Source organism: Stylophora pistillata, chromosome 6 (assembly GCF_964205215.1).
Source record: "Stylophora pistillata chromosome 6, jaStyPist1.2, whole genome shotgun sequence".
NCBI lineage: Eukaryota > Metazoa > Cnidaria > Anthozoa > Scleractinia > Pocilloporidae > Stylophora > Stylophora pistillata.
The window spans coordinates 19,879,514-19,902,905 of record NC_142524.1 but is presented as its reverse complement, the minus strand read 5'-3'; the positions used below and the strand labels follow the sequence as shown (position 1 = coordinate 19,902,905).

Sequence of the window (23,392 nt, the reverse complement as noted above, 5' to 3'; positions counted from 1 at the left end):
TATCCATTTTTTTCCTAGGAGAGTGTTCTATAGCATTGCTACTTTATATTCTGAGTTCCACAAGGTCTAACTCGATCGCAAAGGAACGAAAAATCCGACTTGAAAAATTTGAAGGTCGGCTGTGCGGACGCCATATTTTCAAATTTAATTTTTTAGTATAAACGCACAGAATGATGCCCCTCTAGTATCCCCTAAGGTCATCAAAATATATGCGCAAACGACGGATTCTGATTGGTTTATTGATCTCCAAACTATAGAGGAAGTGTGGGGGACAAAATTATGCTTAGTGGGAGAGGTAGGGGGGAAAGCGTTCTCGCGCGAGCCAATCGCGCGGTTCGGGCGGTTAGGGCGGTTAAGCAAAACGAAAAATTTACTTTCGCGCTGGGGATTTGATCCAACCACTCCTTCGAAACAGAGAAAGTTACTATGATTGTGGCAGTACCACAAGGCCATCTAAAAGGAACGCAACCTTTTGATAACCTTATGCTTATACGCTTATCCTTATGTCCGAGCGTCCCATCCAGCGCATAAGCTTTAATATGCTTATCGCTATGCTTACATCGCAAGTAAATACCGAACTTAATATTGCAACAGTATTTTATCGATAAACAAAACAGCACCCTTTTGAACTTTCTTTCCACAAACCTTTACAGTAAAATCTGGAACAGTGATTGTCTTACACGAACTCCTACTCAGACCATATTTTCTGTCTTTGAGGCCCAATTTAATCTTATTCCTCAAAACGTTCATTTACCAGTCCAACACTTCTTAGAACGATTCATACCCTAGTATGGAAATCAAACATCAATTTCTATTGTCGACACATAAATCACATTGGCTTATCCAATTCATGAGTTGGTTCACAGAGCCTTTAATTTCTTTGTGACTTCAATCCAATCCGTAAAAAGAAAAGAAAACCTGTCTAAACCAGTTCTCAGGAGTACAAATACCGCGTGATAGTAGTTCTCGTCTTAGGCGTTATCTGTACTCTACGAAGTGTACTTGGATAATAAACGAGAGTACTATCAGTCTATTAATTTGTTCACAGATGAACTCACATGTCTCGGTCTGATGACCACGGCGCACACATTAACAGAACAGCTTCCGGAAAAAGAAAGCGCACTGATTCTGAGTTGGCTCTCAATTTGTGACATCTAGAGTTTTATTTCATGATCAATTTTCTTTTGTTGATGCGCGTTATTGAGCGATGAAGGTAATCTGCTGAATTTTTTCTGTAGAATTTGTGTAGCAGCCCGTTCTATAAGCGCTTGACACCTTTTAGTGCTGTGGGCTTACAACAAACATCGTGTACGTCTTCAAGTAAGAGGACTGTACAAGACATTATACTTTCCTAGGCTTTCTCTGCAAAAGACAGTATTCTGCTTTCCTGGAAAACCTAAGACAATTGGTGTAGTTACGAGTTTTTTGAATTGCACGCCTGCGATTCTCATCCCCGGTTTTCCCGCGACTCCATTAAGAATACCTGGGAAGACGAGGCTGTTGGGAAATTTTTTACTTGAAATACTATTGCATCATGTCTTCGACAGCTTTTGCAAGCTGACACTTACAATTTTTACGTTGCAATTAACTCCCATAAAAGGTTTTTTCTCATTTATCTTGGTTAGTTTGTTGTAAACTATATTACCTGAACGGGAGGATATATTTTTGCTGTGTAATGGTAACAAAATTGACCTCCTGTTTTCATACATACGTATACATACATACATACATATACATACATACATACATACATACACAGGTTAATTGACCACTCCCCATACGGGCTTTTCAGGGCCAATGCCAAGCAACACCCACCCATCCCACCCAGGGGAGAACATCCACCACACAGTTATCTCGTGGGTGGGAAATTAACGTCTCCTACCCCTAACCCTGGTTGGAATAGCTTGAACCAATTACTTTCCAAAACTAAGTTGTAAGCAATAAGTTGCAGCCATAGCAGCTGTCGATTTTGATACCATACGCCAGTTTATCCGCCATTTGCTATGGATTTACAGATGGTACAAATGTTTAAGCAATGATTATTTGGCGACTCGACGATGCACTGATAAAGGGGCTGCTACGTCTGGCCGAGCCAAGTTTAATCTGTTGCAGTGGTAGATCTAAAGATTGCGTCTTTTTCATCTCTCACACGAAGATTGTGATGGTGAGGGAAGGGAAAAAGGTGACCAGCAACTGGAGATATGGATATGAGATTCGAGTGGAGATTTGAAACGAACGGGTGAATAAAGCGGTAGAGTGGATAGAATGCAGAAAAGAGGGCTTGGATGAAAATCGGGTGACGTGGTAGACACACATTGAGTCCTAAGTTAAGTAGGAGTGTGCCGTTCAAGTAGCAAGTTTTTTCTAGGGCAGTCTAGACGTTATAAGATATCTATCTAGCCTGGACCTCTATTCCAGTCTGGGCTTATTAGTTTACCTTACATCGAGAAATGTCCATATTATCACACTTAAAAAAGGAAAAATAGAACTGGAGCAAAAAAATCCATTTTATTCAATTATCTACTCTATATACATTTAGGCTAGTCATAATAGCCGTTTGATATTAGAAAAACAGTTACCCTCCGATAACCGTGACCAACGACAAACTTTTAGCCTTCAATCGAGGTTTCTACAAGTAACTTGAAATGGAATGGAAGAATAGCTTAGTATCGATTCAGGGTAAAACCACAGTTAAGCAAACGCTGACATAAATTTATATCCAGTGGTTTTATTCGGGAAAGTTCATGTTTATTGTACCATGATGTATCCCATGGCTTTGATGCCTTTTATTCCATTATCTGAATTGAAGATGGCTTCGTTACCACACGTGTTCGAGTGACTAGGTCTCCCTCCTGTGCCAAATCCGATTCTTGAGTCGCACGATGAACAGTCGTTCTGGTCGTTACTAACAATACCAATTCTTGCTTTAGAACTTTCACGCCCAGTACAAACGGCATTGAACCCTTCCTTGTTGCAGTTGTGCTGTAAGGAGGATCGTGCACCAATCAGCTCTTTCCACTTGTAACGACCCACTGAGGTGGCGCGGAATTTCCCATCGGCGATCAATGAATAAAGAGAGTCGGCCTGCTTGTTGAGGACAATAAAATAGATCTCACTGTCGAACTTCATACCGAGACAGATCTTGGTGAACGACGTGTTCCAGTAGGTGGGTAGCTTTGTTTCCTCCGTATCAAATCCAGTCTTCCCCCCGGAAAGGTTGTATTCTTCGTGATCACTCCAGTAACGCGCTTCATAGTGAAAGGTTGTCTGAAAAAGAGTAAGTCATTCTTTCATTTAATTTCTCTCAAGATATTTGTCACTTCAATAAACCCTCTACAATTTTTAAATGTCATTTTCAAGGAAAAGATATGGTTAGTTTTACCTGATGTATCCACTGAATTAATTCCTGCTATTTCTATACTTATCATCATAAATTATCATTATCATCATCATTACCATCATTCGATAACATTTAGTCTCATCTAAAGAAAGCCAATTCTTTTTTTGTTGTTGCTGCTGTTGTTGTAGACTCGTCATCTCAGCCTGTTTAATTTTTTTTCCACAAAGTCAGCAATTCATATATGTATTTTTAATAAAAAATTTAGATAGTAACATCCGTCAGAAGTCTATTTCTAGATCTATTTCTAGATCTATTTCTAGATCTTTGACAGATCTATCGATTCGTAAGTTTCTATGATCTTCGTGAAAATATGCACCTGATTGCCGTTAATCTTCATAACAGGTGTCCATCCTCCACCTCCACATCCAAAATCTCCCATCTGACAGAGAACGGAGACTGGTTTGGAATCCAGACGGAGAGTAACCAGTTGACTGATATCAGATCTATTGAAAACAATGAATAGCTTGAGTGGCATATAAAACATATCTTATAAATTTAATCAATTTTGACGACTCAATGCAGTAACAGTCTAAAGTAAATGAACGGATCGTTTGGTTGCTTATGCAAAAATATTTTTGTGTTGACGATATATCAGCCTTCCACAGGTGTTTTTAACTCATGCTGTTGCCTCACAACTTGCTTAACCACTCTGCAACACATGAAGGATAACGCGAAGACAGTTGTATTATTTAAAAAAGTTCACGTATTATAGTTTTTTTTTTATCATGTACGCCCTCAAAGCTGAGCTGAAGTAAAAGAAAACTTACAGTAACACAAAGCTCTGCGAAGATACAGGTGAGGGAGCCTCTAATAGTAATGTGACATCATTGGCATGGGAAAAAATCTTGATCACGTGAATTATATTTCTATGTTTTGCTTCATTATAGTATTTGAGTTCAAGTAATACAAAAAAAGGTTAGGATAAAGACTAACCTGTAGACGTCATACAGTTCCTTACAAGACTTTATGGCTTTTAGGAAAAATGAAAGCTTGTTTGTTAAATCATCTATCCATTCTTGGTTTTTTTGTTGTTGTCGTTGTTGATGTTGTTTCTCGCTTAAGAGTCTTAGTATAACACTCAACTATTTTTAATCCATAACCACTGATTTCCCTGGACACTCTACGTGCAGTATAATGTTTGTGTCAGTAAATCCATAGGCACACCAAGCTTAGTTTTCGATGAGGCAAAATATTCATGAAAGCGTGACGCATTGTCTGACGAACACTTCAAAATTTGAACTTGTTATAAGGAATAGTATGGGGCACGAAATATGGTGGATTTGCAAGACTGAATATTCCGAAATATGAACATTTTAGACGGCAAGATTAATGAAACTCGCTCATTCCTTGTGTGTTCGTTTTGGTCTGGCGATCTCTGCCGTTTTGGGCTTGCTTTACCATCAGTGTTATTCCTGTTTTGAGACGGAGTCAAAGCTGCACACACCATTTCGACCGTTGTCCGCGCGGAGTCCGTTTGCACTCAGAAATCCTTTCGATCAGCAATTTTTTCACCCATGACTTCATATCATAGCACCCTGGAAAATGTCTCAATTGCAAACTCCCCGCGCCTTTCGCTGAAAACGAGCGTTTTCTACCAGGATTTCCAAGATCGCTTCTTTCTGCCTATGGTTTTGATGTCAAAACAGGACACGGCCGTGGAAGAGGCTTGGGTCCAAGGTCAGTTTTCTCCCTAACTAGGGTATTACGGTCAATTTTGCGTTCGAATATCACAGGGTAAGAAAGCTAAATCAATTGACTATACCACCACGGGTAAAGAGAGAGTTGACCTTGGACCCAAGCCTCTGTTGAAAGCCTCTCCCTTCTTACGTTTAAAATGTTCATATTTCAGAATATTTAGCGCTGTAAATCGACCACATTCCCTTCCCCATACTATTTCTTATAAATCGTTCAAATTCTCAACGGTTCCTTGCGCAACTTAACACTGCGTCATACAACGCGTGGCGCTTTCATGAATCAATCTCTTTCATGAGGTTGAGACGCCTGTGGTAAAACTGGCGTCTAAAATTCACCGACAGGGAATAATAGAAGTAACAATTTATGATTGGCTTGCGCCTTTTTTGGAATCTTTCTTTTGGTGAGGAAGTAAACTTCTTTTTTATGATGCTTTTAAAATATTTTCGCATCTAGTAACTTCGGTCGATAGGTGGTTTGCAATCAATCTCTAGAGACACTGGTGACAATGGAACAAATGCTGGTCGACGAACAAAAGAAGCTAATGAGATATCTATTGTTTACGTCCACCAACATGGCGGCAATGACGTAACGTGCAAACCACCTTTGCGGCATTGTTTATCGATAATAAACACGTGGAACACACAATTGAAGAGTACTGTTCTCACATGCTCGTCGGTTATTATTCTTCCATTCACACTTTGTAATATTACGTATACGAGAACGATCCTTCGCAGTAAAGCACTATTTGAGCAATAGTGAAAATCAGACCTGAAAAAAAAATTTCAGGCCTGTACGGGACTCGAACCACTGACCTCTGCGATACTAGTGCAGCGCTCTACCAATTGAGCTAACAAGCCAACTGGGAGCAGGCCATCAAATTAATTCGATATAAACCCGTTGATGATAAATCAAACAACAACAAACATATGAAACATATGTGTGAACTGCGGTTATGAGACGTATACGAGAACGATCCTTCGCAGTAAAGCACTATTTGAGCAATAGTGAAAATCAGACCTGAAAAAAATTTCAGGTCTGATTTTCACTATTGCTCAAATAGTGCTTTACTGCGAAGGATCGTTCTCGTATACGTCTCATAACCGCAGTTCACACATATGTTTCATATGTTTGTTGTTGTTTGTAATATTAGTCGCAATTTGTAGTAAAGTATCACAGCTAGTAATACCAATCTCGCGCTTTGTTATAAAAAGCTGCTCTTCTTTGTATTAACAAAGTACCGCACTTTTAAGAGAAAAATATCTTTCGCACTTTGTAATAAAATTGAAATGGATTGCCAGGGAGCGAATAGACCCAATAATAATAAAAACAATAATAATGATAATAACAAAGAAAATGAAAAGAAATACTCTTTAGCGACAGTTCACATTCACTCACCCGGAGGAAGACAAGCATACAAGATACATTACCTTTCTCGCAGTATTCTCCAACGAATCCATCTTCACAAAGACACTCGTAAGAACTGTATTTGTAATTTGGGATGCAGGCTCCTCCGTTTTGACATGGCGAAGAAGAACAAGGGGGCTGAAAGTAATGAGCAAGTATTGCTTGCTAAGACTACTGAATACTTGAATAGTAGTTCAGTACTTGTGACAAATGTAGCCTGCAGTGTAGGCGTCTTATTTGGGCGAGTTAACTCTCAGAAGCGCACAATCGTTTATTTAACTTAGACTACGAACAGTTCCTCCTTTTCGGCTAAGTCCACCGCGCGATTGAAAAAAAAAAATCAGTGGAGACGAATAATATTAGCAAGCTGCAGGAAACTCTTGGAGTGACGCTGATGCGCCGCGAGAGCTCCGCTACTCGAAAAGTACTGACGCAAATGCGAGTTGATAAAGTTCAAAATGTCCAAATGACATATTTGGCTTGCGATTAAGTTTAACCGCACCAATCAGAAACTGATGAGTGAACGGAGTTTCGCAAAACAACAATGACTTCGGACAGGCGTAATATTCACTCCCCCACCCTCGACCCCATCTTAATTTTTTCATTGTCATTTCTTCCACTTGGAACAAATTTCTTTCTCTCTCTAGCCTTCCGCTTTAATTAAAATCAAAGATGGCGGCCATAATTTTCGCCGAGTGAGCACTCGCTCGCCAAAACTACGTCTGCTCTGCAGGCTGACAAATGACGCTTATCTCTCAAACCATCAGCTGCAGCTGCTTTACCAAGAGTACGTACCCGAATAGACAGATGATGCGAGGTCATGTTTTCCTTGTAGTTTTTCGCCTCTCTGTATTTATCGGAGGACAATAATTCGCACCAAATTTTTCCACCTTTGTCTTTGAAGGCAGCCATGTTGATTGAAAGGCAGAAAGCATTTCTTAAGCATTTAAAAGTGCAATCAAACAGGTTGTACAAAGAGAATATTCCAACTCGAGCTATCTTCAGATAATGGAACTCTTCTTTTACAAACTGACGCTGTTTTGATGTCTGCTCAAAACGAAGGTATCCTCTCTCCGAACTTTTTATACCTGGTGTGAAAAGAACGAAAATTTATGTTGTTTTTTTTTTAGACAATTGTGATTTAAGTCCGCTAGGGTAGCATAAACTTCGATCAAATTTTGGCGGGTCAAACTTCTTGAAGCTTATTAAAAATCAGCAAAAATATGTCCTTTCATTTATTTATTTATAAGCAATATTTATACAATATACATATTTCGTCTCTTTACTTTGTCATTCCAAATGGCGAAGGTCTTCTGGCCCTTAAACATTTTTTTGATCAACATACTGTTAAGGAACCTAAATCTGAAACACTACTACGCTTAGCCGAATTAGTGCTCACACTCAATTGTTTTCATTCGGGGACAACTTTTTCAAACAAACCAATGGTGTAGCTATGGGTACCAAAATGGGACCTAGGTATGCTAATCTTTTTGTAGGTTTTGTCGAACATCAATTTTTCAGCCAATACAACGGCTCCAAACCTGAACTCTACGGTCGCTACATCGACGACTGTATCGGCCCCACCTCCTCTACCAGAGAGGAGCTGACTCAATTCATAACCGCTGTCAATTCTTTTCACTCGGCTCTGAAATATACCTGGGAAATTTCTGACAATTCTTTATCCTTTTTAGACATCAAAGTTTCAATTGAAGGCAACGGTTTATGCACTAGTGTGTATTACAAACCTACAGACTCGCAGAAGTACTTGTTGTATTCGTCTTCGCATCCATCTCACGTTAATAATTCCATTCCTTTTTCTCAGTTTCTAAGACTTCGTCGTTTATGTAGTGATAACTCTGATTTCCATCACAAATCAGAGTCAATGTGCCAGTTACCCTGATTCTGTCGTTCAAGCGGGTTACCACCGCTCCCAACTTATTGATCAACATTCAGCACTACAAACGTCGCAAAAGGAAGATTCCGACCGCATTCCATTCACTCTCACGTTTCACCCTCACAACCACTCAGTTAAATCCATCATTCTTAAAAACTTTAAATTACTTCAAAACGATCCAGAGACAAGCACTATTTTTTCGCAGCCTCCGCTCATTTCATTCAAACGCGACAAAAACATAGGCAATTTTTTGATCAGACGTTCTTTTCAGACTAATGACCAACCAGGCACTTTTAAATGCGCTCGTGCACGTTGCAAAACGTGTCCTTTCATTCACAACACTGAGAAAATATCGGGACCCAAACGATCTATTAAACACGAAGGCGCGCTATAAAAGGAGCCTTAAGTCCCACTGGACCATTTGTCAATCAACCGTCGTGTGATGTAGAGCTCTTCGAGTCAAGTCAGCTTGAGCTATAGCTACTCCAAAGCAGTGAACAGCGGGCGCATTCCTCAAGATTGTTTTATGTCTTCATCACAATACAAGAGTTTTTGAGATTTGTATTTCCTTTCTCCAATGGAAACTGTCTTTACTTGTGGCGGTAAATTTGAGATCGAAGTGGGTGGTTTCCACGTTACCTCCTGCCACCAAGCTGGTGGAAGTAAACAATAGGTATCTCAGAAGCTCCTTTTGTTCGTCTACCAACATTTAAATTTGACCCGCACACGTCAAGGGTAAGTGACAAATAAGCCCAGGTCTTCCCAGGGAAGACTTCCTTATGTAGCGCGCCTTCGTGTTTAAGATCACCGATCACTTCACGTGCACCTCCGCCAATGTAATCTATTGCGTAACTTGCACTTATTGCAAAAAGATATACATCGGCGAAACAGGCAGAAGACTAGGTGACCGATTCCGAGAACACCTTCGTGACGTGGAGAGGAATGACAAGAACATATCGAAACCAGTCGCTAGACATTTTAATTTACCCAATCATTCTGAGCAACATATGGCAATCTGCGGTCTTTCCTTACACTTAGGTAGCACGGAAAGCCGCAAAACTCTTGAACAAAAGCTCATCTTTCAAACCGGCAGTCTAAATCCCACAGGTATCAACGAACGCTTTTCATTCCACTAATTTATTAGTGTTTTTCTCGTTGCCATGTTCCCACCAATCACGTAGCTCCATTTTCTGCCTTTAAAGGCAGACACAACCCACAATTCCTCTATTCGCTCCGACGAAGGGCTAACGCTCGAAACGTCAGCTTTTATAACCGTAACGGTGGCCAATTTACCATTTCAACCTTGTTGATATATTCAAATTATTTCGTTACCCCCACCAACGCAGCCCCAAACAGTTTCTTTAGCCTGTATTCAATATTTATACAGGGAGGTCCAATTCAGCTAAGGCTGGTTTAAATGGAGGCCTGTGTACTAAATAATTTACTTAGAAATACTTAAATTATATATAACTGAAATAATTAGGTAATTAAGTGAATGAATAACTAGATCATGAAAAATAACTTAGAAACGAATGATACAAATCAACTATGTAAGTCATATGTCTTTGAAGGCGGCCATGTTGATCGTTTCATACAGGCTATACCTTTCATTAGTGGTGGTTTTTGCTTCGTCCAGGAACTGTTTTCAACAATTCCCTTCATTTCATCTGAAGGACATTTCATAAAATAATTAGAGCAAGTAGTCATTGAGAGCTTTTCTAAAAGAACTTAGCCATGGCTGCTGGCCGAAAATCTGCCTGTTCTCCCCTTTTGAAAAATTAGAAATCTCATCAGATATCAAGTACTATTTACGAATTTGCTTGGGAAAATTTCTAGAACTCTACTCCATTGTACAACCTTAAACCTTCTCATGATAGAGCGTGTTTACACGATGTCGTCGTTTATTCGAATTTGGCTATGAAAATAGATTTTTCCCCACCGAATCTCGTTTCTTAAAAGGACACTTTTCTCAGCTACATCGCAAGACTTCAGTCTCCCTAACAGATTCCTTTATCTATTTTCGTCTCGTTACACATGACAAAATCATTTGACTTCTTTATATTTGTGAAAAGCTGAACTGAATCGAAACGGTTTCTCTGTCCATATCATTCAATTCATAAGGCTTAAAAGGTTTTTTAGATTCTATCTTGAACACTGATGAACATTTACGCTTTTGACTTAGCGTTAGTCATACAGCTGTGTGAAAGACTCCGTACGATTGTGAGACTGGTATTAATAGTCTTCAAGGATTTGACGCTCCTTGTGCGATTTTATCACGATCCTCATTAATTTTCTTCGACGCTCTGAAAGCTAACATTTCCAGCTGTAATTTAGTGAGGCCATTACGTCGATCTTTTTTACTCGTTTAAATTTTCAATGAAAACCTCAAGTAGGGAGTCGCAATTCCTTTTTTGGTAATCCATACGAAATGTTTTCTAAGCTGGAGATCTTTGAGGAAGACACAAGTTAAGAAATATCATAATATGGAATGATTGTGATAATAAAAAAATAAACAAGATGTATCCCCAATCGAATTTCCTAAACTTTAAGCTCTAGTAAAACAACTTTTCTTCCTGAAATATCTTAACGACTCGAAAAGTGTTGATATACATGTAACATACATTAAGGAACCAAACATATACGTTATTGCGGAATTAAAGACGATTTTACCCGAAAAACAGCTGTCTATGAGTAATGTGATGAAAAGCAAAGGGTTGTTAGCGGATATGATCGATGATTTAGGCGAGGAACTATTGTGGTCACTGCAAAGAGTGAGACTTCCAAGCATTTGATATTAGACTTAATTCTCAGGTCTTTTGGCAGCATTTGCACCCAGCTATTTGACGAACTATTTGATGGTGAGCTGATCGTGTCTTGGTCTTGTTAACTGTTTGAGGAACTTCTATGTCACTTAATAACTGATAGCTTTAAGGTCTTCGCAATCGTTCGCAGTCGCATTTCCTCTTTTAATTCATACTTTTCACTATCGACAAAAGTTTCTGCCTGAATCAATGATCAGCATGTTAAGCTTATATTTTGGATATTTTCTTTTGATCCCACGAATCACACCCCGTTGTGTTCAAGTTGTATAGCAGGTGAATGTTAAGAAAATCGAATTTGATTGTTGGGCTTGTATAAGCAGATGAGTGATGTTCAAGTGGTTGAAACTAACTTAAATAAAACTGTTAGGCAGCATCTCAATGTTCGATTAGAGAATAAAAAAGAGATCGAGTATTTCTCAAGACAGTTTAGGTATTTGCATATTGAGAGCCGCATTTTCCTTGTTTTTTTGGGTTTTTTTTTGAGTTTCTGCGGGTTGTACAGTATCAATTACACATATAAACCAATGAACATGGTTTCCTGAATACCTCTCACTTAGAGGAACATTAAGAAAAGTTGAAAGAATTCTTTTGTAAATTAAACTGGCAAAAACATAAGCCTGGCAGCAAAAATTATCAAGTAGAAATAAGTTATTACTAAATTCCTTCTTTGTTTGGTTTATAATGCCCTCCCCTTTGTTGAACAAAGCATGCATATCTTGTTTTCTTCTTTGAAAAGGATGGAATGAGAATTATGGTGAAATATTATATCTTATTCTCAGAAAAAGTGAGAATAAGAAAGGATGGAACAACGCGGCAATGATTATGAAAAGTAACAATTCAAACGATTACAATAAACGCGGGAATGATTATAAAAAGTAACATTTCAGACGCCTCCAATAATGTTTGGTTCAAAACAGGTGTTCCATCAAAGTGCGTGGAAATGCGATTGATAAATACTCTCCCGAACAGTTCTTAGTGACTAATGTGAGTTTACAGAAATAGAAATTTACCGCACATTCAACCAGAACAAGCGATTGTATGAAGATTAAAAGAGGGTTGAATGCAAAAGATATCTTGTCGCTTGTAAATGTAGTTGTTTCGAAATAAATCTTCGTCATGACATTTTGTGAAAAATTGATGTGGAGAAATTGTTGCGCGCGTTTCTGGCAAGTGTAGAAAAGCCTGCCTAATCTAACCTAATCTACAGCCTGCGTTAAAAAGGAATCGTAGTGTATTGATTGAGCAAGAAAAAAGTCTACGAAAAAAATGAATGAAACAAAGGAAATGAAAAAATATTTACCTGAGGAAAAGTTTGCTGCGATGAAAACAGAAAACACGAGCAAGAAAATGAGATGGCGCTTAAAATCAGCAGACATGACGGATGGAATGAGGCACTGGGTGAAGTTTAGCTTTGCATGTGCTTTTAGTCGCTTCAAAGTTGTATGTACTGCAGAGATTTAGCAGTTTTTGAACCTGTCATCGTATAATAACAGAACGTTCCGCCACTAGGTGGTACAATTGACTTCCTGTTTCCATATCTTCTGTCTGAAAGAAAATAAGACTCACTGGCTCTTTTATAATTTCTAGCCAATTGGTAGCGGCCAGTTAAAGAGATGGTCTCTTCTTATTTGTTGACCCAAAGATAACAGGACGGAAAAGGAAAACAACATCGACTCCCTATAATTTCTCCCTGGTGAGAGCACAGGTTTCCCAAGTTCACGTTTCGAGGAAAAATGAGAGATTATTTTTTGAAAGCTTCACGCGTTGTGTGACGCAGTGTAAGGTTACGCGTGGAACCGTTGAGAATTTAAATGCGTTATAGAGAATATTGTGGGCAACATGGTCCATTTATAACACCAAATATTGCGAAATATGAACATTTTACACTTAGGATTGATAAAACTGACTCACTTCTTGTGTGTCCGTTGTGTTTTTTTGGCGATTTCCGCAGTTACAGAGACTAAAATTAGAAATGCAGATTTTGTTGATTTTAATCGCTCATTAGCAGGATATAATTTTGAACATGTCCCAACACCTCTTTCAGCGATAGGTGTTGATATGTACATAGACTGCGACTTAAGGTCTACGATAACTGAAAAGAGTTCAAATGAAGCGTTTCAGGCTCTCTGGACTGAGATCCACTTCACGAACAAAGCCAATATAATCTGTGGCGTTATCTACCGTCACCACAACTCCTGAACAGTTCCAGAATTATTTTGAAGAAACTATAGAAAAGCTGAGTGCTACTGACAAGGTGATTTATATAATGTCTGATACAAATATTAATCTTCTCCATGCCTCATCCTGCACTTATGCCCAAAACTTTCTTTTTTCCCTTCAAAGTTTTAGTTTAATACCAACTATTGATAAATCCACCTGTGTTCATAACAACTCTGCCACCTCAATAGATAATATTTTCACCAATAATGGGAGGAAGAAATTATAGCGGCAATATAATTTCTGACATTAGCGATCACTTTACGCAATTTTGTATTACACGATCAGTTATAGAAAAAGGGCAAATTGGCAGTCATCTGATCCGCGACTATTCTCATTTTTCAGAAGAAAATTACTTAAACGATCTATCGCAAGTTGACTGGGCTCGAGTAGTTCTCGAAGTGGAAGCAGACGTCGACAAACTCTTCCCTAGGTTTTACAACAAATAGAATAAATTAATCAATAAACATGTCCCTACGTATGATGCACGATCCTCGCAGTAGAGAGCGCTATTTATGCAATAGCGAAAATCAGACCTGAAAAAAATCAGGCCTGTACGGGATTCGAACCATTGACCTCTGCGATACCAGTGCAGCGCTCTACCAATTGAGCTAACAAGCCAACTGGGAGCAGGCCGTTAAGTTGATTCGTTATAAACCTGTGATGATAAATCAGATACAATGAACATATGAAGTTCATATATTTTGAACGGCGGTATTAGATACGTATGATGTACGATCCTCGCAGTAGAGAGCGCTACTTATGTAATAGCGAAAATCAGACCTGAAAAAAATCAGGCCTGTACGGGATTCGAACAACTCACCTTTGCGATACTAGTGCAGCGCTCTACCAATTGAGTTAACAAGCCAACTGGGAGCAGGCCGTTAAGTTGATTCGTAATAAACCCGTGATGATAAATCAGATACAAGGAATATACAAAGTTCATATATTTGAACTGCGGTATTAGATACGTATGATCATTCATAGAATTTTAAAGGGCGGAAAAAATCAACCTGAGTCCTGGAAGAGTCCTTGAATATGTTTTTAAACCTCACCCCTGCCCTTTATCTCATCAGTCTTTTGAAAGGATTGAAATGGAAAAAAATGGTTATGCTCTGTAGCATAAATATTTATGTGAACGATTATTCAGTAGAATAGAGTAACCTGCTCCAAAGGACTCTTCCGTGGTCCTCAGCAGAATAAACCAGCGCATGAATAATTTTCAAAATAAGGTTAACTGAAAGTCCTAGAATGTCCAGAAACCTTACCCAGAAAGTCCCACTGGATACTTATCTAAAATGTTACGGTATTTTCTTATCCGACAGAAAGATACAACTCATACTAACTCAACTACTTTATTGACTGATGTAATAATGTCGTAGTAGTAGCAAGTATGATAAATATTGTAAGAAATAGACAACTTTTTTGAGACATGTTCCGGCATGCGTATGCCATCTTCAATCAATGAGTAACTGAACGTGAGTAATTATATAACAGACAAGTAGGTGAATAAAATATTTACAGTATGATGTAATACTAATTACAACGTGACACCAAACATGAAAGGTGTGAACTAAAATGCTAGAAAAGTTTTATAATGCTGTAATTGTTTGTTAAGTCCAGGTTTGATCTTATTTATATAAAAAGCTTCTTTGAGTTTTAAATCAATTGAGTTGTTAGCAGAATCCAGAATACTAAAGCAGAAAGGGAGTATTTGTTCTTACAAGAAGGAGATGTGTTGAATTGATTAAAGATAGGCGAGTTTTTATTGCTTTCCGTGTGCTCCTTTATCCTAATAGAGAAGTGGCGACTAGTTTCGCCAATATACCAATCAACCACCTCTTAGACCTATTGTATCTTCTATTGGAGCTTATAATTATAATTTAGCCAAGTATTTAAGTTCTCTTCTTGCCCCACTTTTACCTAACAAGTACTCGGTCACAGATTCATTCTTTTTTGTTGAAGAGCTCAGGAGTTTTCGATCTTAACAATAAGCTTCTCATTTCCTTTGATACTGAAAGTCTTTTTACCAATATTCCGTTAAATGAAACTATCGATATAGCTGTTGACCTTATTTTCAAGCATGACCCTAAATTTTCGATAAAAAATCCGACCTTAAGAAACCGTTTCCTTCGCTACAGCTGAGACTCATTTTCTTTTTAATGGAAAATTTTATGATCAAGTTAATGGGGTAGCGATGGGTTCTCCGTTAGCACCCATCCTAGCTAATCTTTTTCTTGGTGTCCACGAGGAAACATGGCTAAATAATTTTAACCATTCGACTCGACTTCTACTTTAGAGGCGTTATGTTGACGACACCTTTTGTGTCTTCCACAATGAACAGGATGCTCTGTCATTTTTTGATTGCATTAATTCACGGTACTCCAACATAAAATTCACTTTCGAAAAAGAGGATGATGGTAAACTCTCCTTTCTTGATATACTTCTCGACAACTCTTCGAATGATTGTGTTTTTTTCAGTTTTTCATAAAAAAAAAACCTACACTGGTCTCCTAACAAATTTCTTTTGCTTTATTCCATCATGCTACAAAATTGGCCTTATCCGACCGTATCTACAAAATCAACACCTCTTCTGGCCTTCAAAACGATCTTAAGAAACTTTCCGACACTTTAAAACGTAATTCTTTTCCTTCGCATATTATTGAAAGAACTTTCAAGCGGTATCTTGACGGGTCCTCCTCTCAAAATAGCCGGAACATTAATGACAATAATACACGTTACTTTAAACTCCCTTTTGTCGGCTATTATTCTAAAATGGCGAACCTTAAACTCCGACAACTCACTCAGTGGTTTTGTAAATAGGACCTAAATATCAAAGTAGTTTTCACTTCTTTCAAAATTAAAAACATGTTCAGTGTTAAAGATCACACTCCTGATGCTCTAAAATCCATGGTAGTTTATCAATTTTCTTGTGGGGGATGTAATTCTCGCTATATTGGCGAAACTAGTCGCCACTTCTCTACTAGGATAAAGGAGCACACGGAAAGCAATAAAAACTCGCATATCTTTTAAGCAGTTCAACACATCTCCTTCTTGTAAGAACAAATACTCCCTTTCTTGCTTTAGTATTCTGGATTCTGCTAACAACTCAATTGATTTAAAACTCAAAGAAGCTTTTTATATAAATAAGATCAAACCTGAACTTAACAAACAATTACAGCATTATAAAACTTTTCTAGCATTTTAGTTCACACCTTTCATGTTTAGTGTCGCGTTGTAATTAGTACCTGCTTTTGTATTACATCATACTGTAAATATTTTATTCACCTACTTGTCTGTTATATAATTACTCACGTTCAGTTACTCATTGATTGAAGATGGTATAAGCATGCTGAAACATTTCTCTCAAAAAAGTTGTCTATTTCTTACAATGATGTAATAATCTTACTAAGGAGCGATATTAATACTAATATGATAACTATCTTTTTAACTTAGAGCCATCTATAAAACTATAACCTCAGCACACTGCACAATTCACGGTTCTCTTCAGAAATCCTTGTGACTTAACGATGTCCACAACTTTTCTCAACGTAGCCTTCCACATGGCAGACGACGACAGTAACAATATAGAATTCCAACAACTCTCTGTAGTCCAGGTCTGTAATAACGCTAGCTCCTCTGGGCTCCTCTTCACGACAACTCTAACTCACTAAAAAAGGCATCCTAGTTGGCACCGAAATAAATGCTGCTTGAATGTAAATTGCCTTCTTAACCCTTAAGAGGCTGTCTCTCTTATTTCCACTTGCTCAATTTTGCGTCAAGAATAATTTTGCCTGAGTCTCTGTGAACAGAAAGACTTTTCTAAGGAAAGAACTAAATTGGATTTGGTTTGATTGGAAATAATTGGAATAGGCATATTTTGTAACATTGTAAAATATTTGATTCGCATAGTTAAGCCACGGAATTTATATAAGATTGCTTAAAAACCTTTTTTGTTTCCCATGAAACTTAGAATTTCCCCTCTCGATGTCTTTGAAAAGGCGAATTTTAGCATATTCTGGTCACTATGCAAAGTCATTTGCAATATTAATAATATGCCCTGAGGACATGTAATTAGGAATGTAAAGGACCAACTTGCATTCTACTCTGGGCCACCATTTGGATTAGATCTAGTTGCTTAGCTGGCACTCCAAAACCCGTTTTCCTCACTTTATGGCTGAACAAGTGCCTGCTCCTCCGTCGCCAAACCAAGTGCTAGATGTTGTTAATATTGCTCCAGCTCCACAAGTACCAGCTCTAGGGCCTGTCCTTGCAGTTCCAGTAGCTCAGGTAATAAATCTGTGTCCCGCAGCGCTTGAGCTAACTACTCTAAATTTTAATCCCTAAACTGTTTAAGTTGGGTTCAACACACGTATTTTTTAACGGTAGTGACTTTCATTTGGTCATCATTGTTGCTACTGCTTCGGCTCTCACGGCGGTAGTAGTTTTTCTTGTGCTCAGGTTTGTTCTCACCTTTGTAGCTCGTTAGTGTTATATTGTTTTTGGTGTATGTAACTCAATGCTTTTGTATTTTCATATTTGCGTTTTCCCCTTTCTTGTCTTCAAACGTCACATATTTAATTCGTTACTGGTTCTGTTTATAGGTTACTTCTATCCTCTTTAATTTATTCAGCTTCTTGTCTCTACTCCTTGTAAAGACCTATGACCTTAAAGCAAGCACTAAGCCTGTGTGGAAGATAGTCCTATGTGGCAAATGAGACGTGCAATATTTTGACCTTAGTTTCCAAGAATAAAAATAGGCCTGTGTGGTTACAATGCATACAATGGTCCCATGTGGCAAATAAACCTGTGGCAAATAAACCTGTGACAAAATAGACTTGTGTGAAAATATTCCTCTGTGCCGATTAGGCCTGTGTGGCAAGTGAGGTATGCAACATTTTCACCTTCTCTAGCCAAAAGAGGAAAAAAAGAGAGGGAGAGAACCGTGTGGCAAATAGACCTGTGTGGCATTTAGTCCTAGGTAGCGGCTAGGCCTGTGCGCAAGTGAGGTATGCAACATTTTCACCTTCTTTGGCCGAAAAAAAAAAAAATAAGAGAAGAGAAAGAGAGAGAGAACTGCGTGGGAAAGCTAGACGTAAAGGCACTCTTGTAATCTCACTATACGACATGTATACGCCCTGTATTAGAATATGCGTGCCCAGTTTTTCATCATTCTTTGCCGCAATATCTGTCCAATGAAATGGAAAGGTTGCAAAAACGCGCGTTGCGGATGATTCAACCTGACTTATCCTACGCTGAGGCTCTAGTAGTTCTTGACGTTGCGTCACTGTACGAGAGGAGGGAGATCTTGTGTGATGCTCAATTTGATCAGATTGTAAGGGACGAAAACCACAAGCTCCATGATCTACTGCCTCCACGCAACGAGTCCACCTATCGCACCCGCAGCCAGAGATACTTCAAGCTACCGATTTGTAAGACAAATAGGTTCAAAAACACATTTATCATGGCGAACAGTTTTAATTATTTGTATTTTAGTTTTTGACACTTCTCTTATTGTATTTTATTGTAGATTACACTTTGTAGCTTTTATTGTAGTTATCTTAGAGTAAGTGATAATTTATTTCCATTGTAAAGTAAGTCGTATTTCAGCCGGCCCGGGGGCTGCAATGATTTTACTCCCTAATAAAGCTATCTATCACTGTGGCACTTGTGTAACCTTAAGTGGCATTTTTGCAACTTTTATGGCACTTACGTAACTTATGGCACTACTGTAACGTGGCACTCGTGTAACTTTGTAGCTTTCAACCCCCCCCCCCCCCCCCTTTTCCAAAGGGAACTTGCTGGGCCTTTCAGGCCAGGAAACGCTGTTCTTGCTGCCAATGTGACCACTCCTGCTTTAAATGTGGCGCAAAGCACCCCGGCAGTCAGTGTGCCACTCAAAACAATACAACCCGTTTCGGAGGTAAGGGCAATGGAGCAACGACTCAAATATTGGGTTCTACAGAGCCCCCCGGTTACCCCAGTAAAAGTGGATCGACTTGAATTTTTCCTACATGGCTATGACAGGGCGTTAGCTCATTATCTTGTTGACGGTTTTCGTTTTGGTTTTCGCATTCATTTTGTTGGTGTACGGCTGGCTTACGAATCTACTAATCTTAAAAGCGCCATAGATCAACCTGATATAGTTAAAGCCAAGTTAAGTAAAGAATGCACAGTTGGGAAAATTGTTGGTCCTTTTTTCAACCCCACCCTTTCCCAATTTTTGTACTTCCCCTCTCGGCATTGTTCCCAAAAAAGATCCGTCCGAATTTGATCTCATTCATCACTTATCTTACCCCGAAGGTACTTCAGTAAACGATTTTATTCCGGATGTTTACTCCACAGTTAAATATGCGTCCGTCGGTGATGCATCTAAGTCAATTAAACAGTTAGGGCGAGGTTGCCTCATGGCCAAAACGGATGTTAAGTCTGCATTTCGCATAGTTCCTATTCACCCTGCTGACTATTTAAACAATAGAGTGTTTCTGTCGAGGAACTATCAGCTAATAGTTGCCCCGCGGAAATTTGATGTTCTTAAAACAAATGTGCTAATTTTAAGAACATCAAATTTCCAAGGGGCAACTATCAGACCGATAGTCCCGAGACATAAACACTCTATTGTTTTTATTGTTCACCACTAAATTTTCTTCCGCGCCTACAGCTTGTCACAAATGTCAATAATTCGCAACCGTACATTGGCTAAATAATACGTTATACCTGTCAGAATTGAAAAGTCACTGTTTTTCCGATATGCCTAACTTCGCGGCCGTCAAACTATTCAAAACTTTTCACGGATGAGTACTATCAATCCAGGTATTTTCCGCGGAAGGGCACTGTCCATCCGGGTATTTTCCGCGGGCGGGCACTACGGGTTGATAGTGTCTCTCCACGGTTGAACACTATCGCGTCACGTGATCGATTTAAACAAATAAGAACCGGAGAAAATTTAGTAGTGAACTATACTCCTTGTTAGGTCTGAAATGGGACAACCTATACTATTTTGATAGGACTTTGCCCATAGGTTTAAGTTCGAGTTGTTCTGTCTTTGAAACTGTATCAACTGCACTTGAGTGGAGTTCTGTCCACCATCTGGGAGCTAAATCCGTTTTAAACATATTAGACGATTTTTTTGCGCCAAGCAAAGACCAATGCGGACGGGACTTGTCGAATTTTGTTTCGTTGTGCGAATATGTTGGCGTTCCTCTCGCTCCCGAGAAAACAGTAGGGCCGGATTCAGTTTTGCAGTTTGCAGGAATTTCAGACTCCATACACATGGAGGCACGCCTTCCCGATGATAAGCTGGCGAAATGTCGCAAATCATTGACTGATTTTCTCACTCGGAGGTCTGTTTGTCTAAAAGAGTTTCAATCACTTATTGGCTTACTCAATTTCCCATGTCTCAGTTGTACCCGGGCGAGCGTTTTTGCATCGCTTAATCGATCTTACAAAAGGGGTTTGCAAGCGCCATCATCACATTCGTCTCTCAAAAGGTGCAAAGCTAGATATCGCCCTTTGGCTTCGATTTTTGAAAGATTTTAATGGAAAATCGTTTTTTCTTGACGACGCCTGGCAGACTTCAGACATCTTCAACTATACACCGATTCGGCTGGCTCGATTGATTTTGGGGCTCTTTTTGGCAATTGTTGGCTGCATGGTCTTTAGCCGGCTTCTTAAAAGACCTACAATATAGCTTTATTAGAGCTTTTTCCTATCGTTATTGCCATTCACATTTGTGGTTCTTTGATGGCTGATAAGTGTGTATTGTTTAATTGCGACAACGCAGCCGTCGTTGACATTATTAATAGGCAGACATCTAAGAGGTCAAAGCTTATGGTTCTTCTCAGGGATTTAGTTTTTAAGCTGCCTTAAGCGCAATATTCTGTTTCAAACTGCCATATTTCAGGGTTAATCAATTCTCGTGCCGATTATCTTTCACGTTTCCAGGTTGCGAAGTTCAGAGAATTATCACCGGAAACAGACGTCTTTCCAACTCAAGTCCCCAAAAACCTGATGCCGGAGAGTTGGCTTCTCATTTAAGAGACCTCTTAGGCCTGGTTCTACGCCAGTCGAATAAAACGGCAAAAGTTCGACATCAATTCAGACGTCGAACTTCCTCATGTGCTAAATCTAATGCATGCATTGCGTATGAATTATATAAATTATAATGTACCCAGAACTCTCTGCGTCTTGGCTACTTGGTATGCGCAATAGGTCTGATTTTAAAACAAAATGACGGGAATTGAAGGTTTGTGTTCCCCGTGTTTTGCCACAACAAAATATTCGTTTAAAATGTCATGAACATTTTTGTATTCGGTGTTCTGTATTTGAAATCGACGAAACTGTCGCTGGTTGGAACGATTATAAAAGGATGGAAAGTTCTCAGGAGGCAAGAAATTCTTCTAACAAGCAGGATTCCATAAAAAGGTTTGCATTTGCTATATATTAGTAACGATATTACTGATCACATCCAGTCTACAATGCGTCTCTTTGCAGATGACAACATTGTGTATAGTGAGATAAAGGATACTTGTGATTTTGATGCTGCCTTAGCCAGCTCATGTAAATGTCCAAAACTTTAAAAAAAAAAAACCAGGACGCAAGCCTCGGTGGTGTCCTAAAAGTCAGGATGATCTGATTGATATTGCTGTCAATAGCATAGAATACAAAACAACATTGATTTTCACCAATACAAAGAACCAGAAAAATGGTTCAGTTTATGCAAAAACTTTGGAGGAGTTGAAGGCAAGGGCATCAGCCAGAGGTGAAGAGGTAGCATTTACGGTTAACCAGCTGCGAACCAAATTTAAGAAATGTATCAGTTGCTGTAAACAGGTAGCTCTGATTGTGAAAACTGCAACTGGCATCAAGCGATTCCGGGAAGATCGTGGTTAAGGGAAATGGCTTAATGCCTTGTTTGAGGTGGTAAAAGGAGAGATTCCTGCTACTTCAACAAGCTCTAGAGCCTTCTTCATCAGGTAGCTCCAACAACGCATTTGATGGCACTGATCATAGCAGAGAAGATGCTTCTGATGGTGGACTTTTTGTTCCCAAAAGGAATGTCAAGAAGGTGTAGTCTTCGAAGCACAAACTTGACAGTCTTACTTCACGGGTGCTGAAAGTGGTTCAAGATGTGGTGAGTAATGACCTAACCAAGGAACTCATGAACTTTATGAGAGAAGAAATGGAGAAGTCGCGTCAGCATGCGATGAAATTATTTCAGCTCATGCTCCACCACAGAGCTTGCTTTAATGTATGCCTCCATCCCCCAGCATGGCATATGGCACAACAGGGCTTTACTCAACATGGCAGAGTGGAGGGGGACAAAGCCACGTCCATCCAGCATTTCTGCAAGAGTTTTCCTCTGGAAGCCCTTTTCCATTTGATTCGGGGAAATACTAGCCTTTATAGGATACCATGGTGACTTCACTGTTAGAAAAAGCATGAGAAACCTTATTGCCTTTTTACATCGGTACAAACAAGAAATAACCCACAGATTTTTCACTATCATGTCACATTTAATGGCCTTAATGGCTCAGATACAAATTAATCATTTGAATCAGCATAGCCAGTGACAGTGTGTAAAGGTGATAGAGGAAGCACACTCAGCATGAAGTTTTAAGTTATTTTTAATTTGATTTTGCTTAAGTGGCAGGCTCCCAATTAGAAATGGTGCATTTTCTGGCTATTAGATTGAATCCAAGGAAAATAACCAAGGATAAAATTGAACCGCAACATGTATGGTAATGCTTACAATTAGATTTTTGTTACTGTAATATCCATTACCACCCCAAGAAAGGTTACAAACAAATTAAAGGGGAAGAGCTCTTAAAGGCTAAAATTTTAAAAAGGAAAGGTTGAGGCTGAACTAAAATTTCCAACGGGGCATAGCCTATGAATTGCCTCATATTACACAGTTGTGCACATTCTTCTTATCTTCTACAATATCTAAAACCCATTGGG

At 39.0% G+C, this 23,392-nt stretch overlaps 1 protein-coding gene and 1 pseudogene across 2 annotated transcripts; one reads left to right on the top strand and one right to left on the bottom strand.

Moving 5' to 3' along the window:
• Positions 1-2,489: 2,489 nt before the first annotated feature.
• Positions 2,490-12,742, bottom strand: LOC111330554 (putative skeletal organic matrix protein 5). 2 transcript variants are annotated; one of them, XM_088725679.1, is made up of 6 exons: positions 12,516-12,742; positions 7,295-7,587; positions 6,523-6,637; positions 4,334-4,370; positions 3,717-3,843; positions 2,490-3,267 (listed from the first exon to the last, which is right to left on the bottom strand). In XM_088725679.1, exons 1-6 carry the CDS (start codon positions 12,589-12,591, stop codon positions 2,749-2,751), a joined length of 1,167 nt encoding a protein of 388 aa, XP_088581805.1. In that variant the 5' UTR covers positions 12,592-12,742; the 3' UTR covers positions 2,490-2,748. The 2 variants fall into 2 exon arrangements, with proteins under 2 accessions (XP_088581805.1, XP_088581806.1); XM_088725680.1 differs by lacking the exons at positions 4,334-4,370; positions 7,295-7,587; positions 12,516-12,742 and having other exon boundaries at positions 6,523-6,618.
• A 4,863-nt stretch (positions 12,743-17,605) lies between these two features.
• LOC148728688 (uncharacterized) lies at positions 17,606-22,840 on the top strand (annotated as a pseudogene).
• Positions 22,841-23,392: the final 552 nt, after the last annotated feature.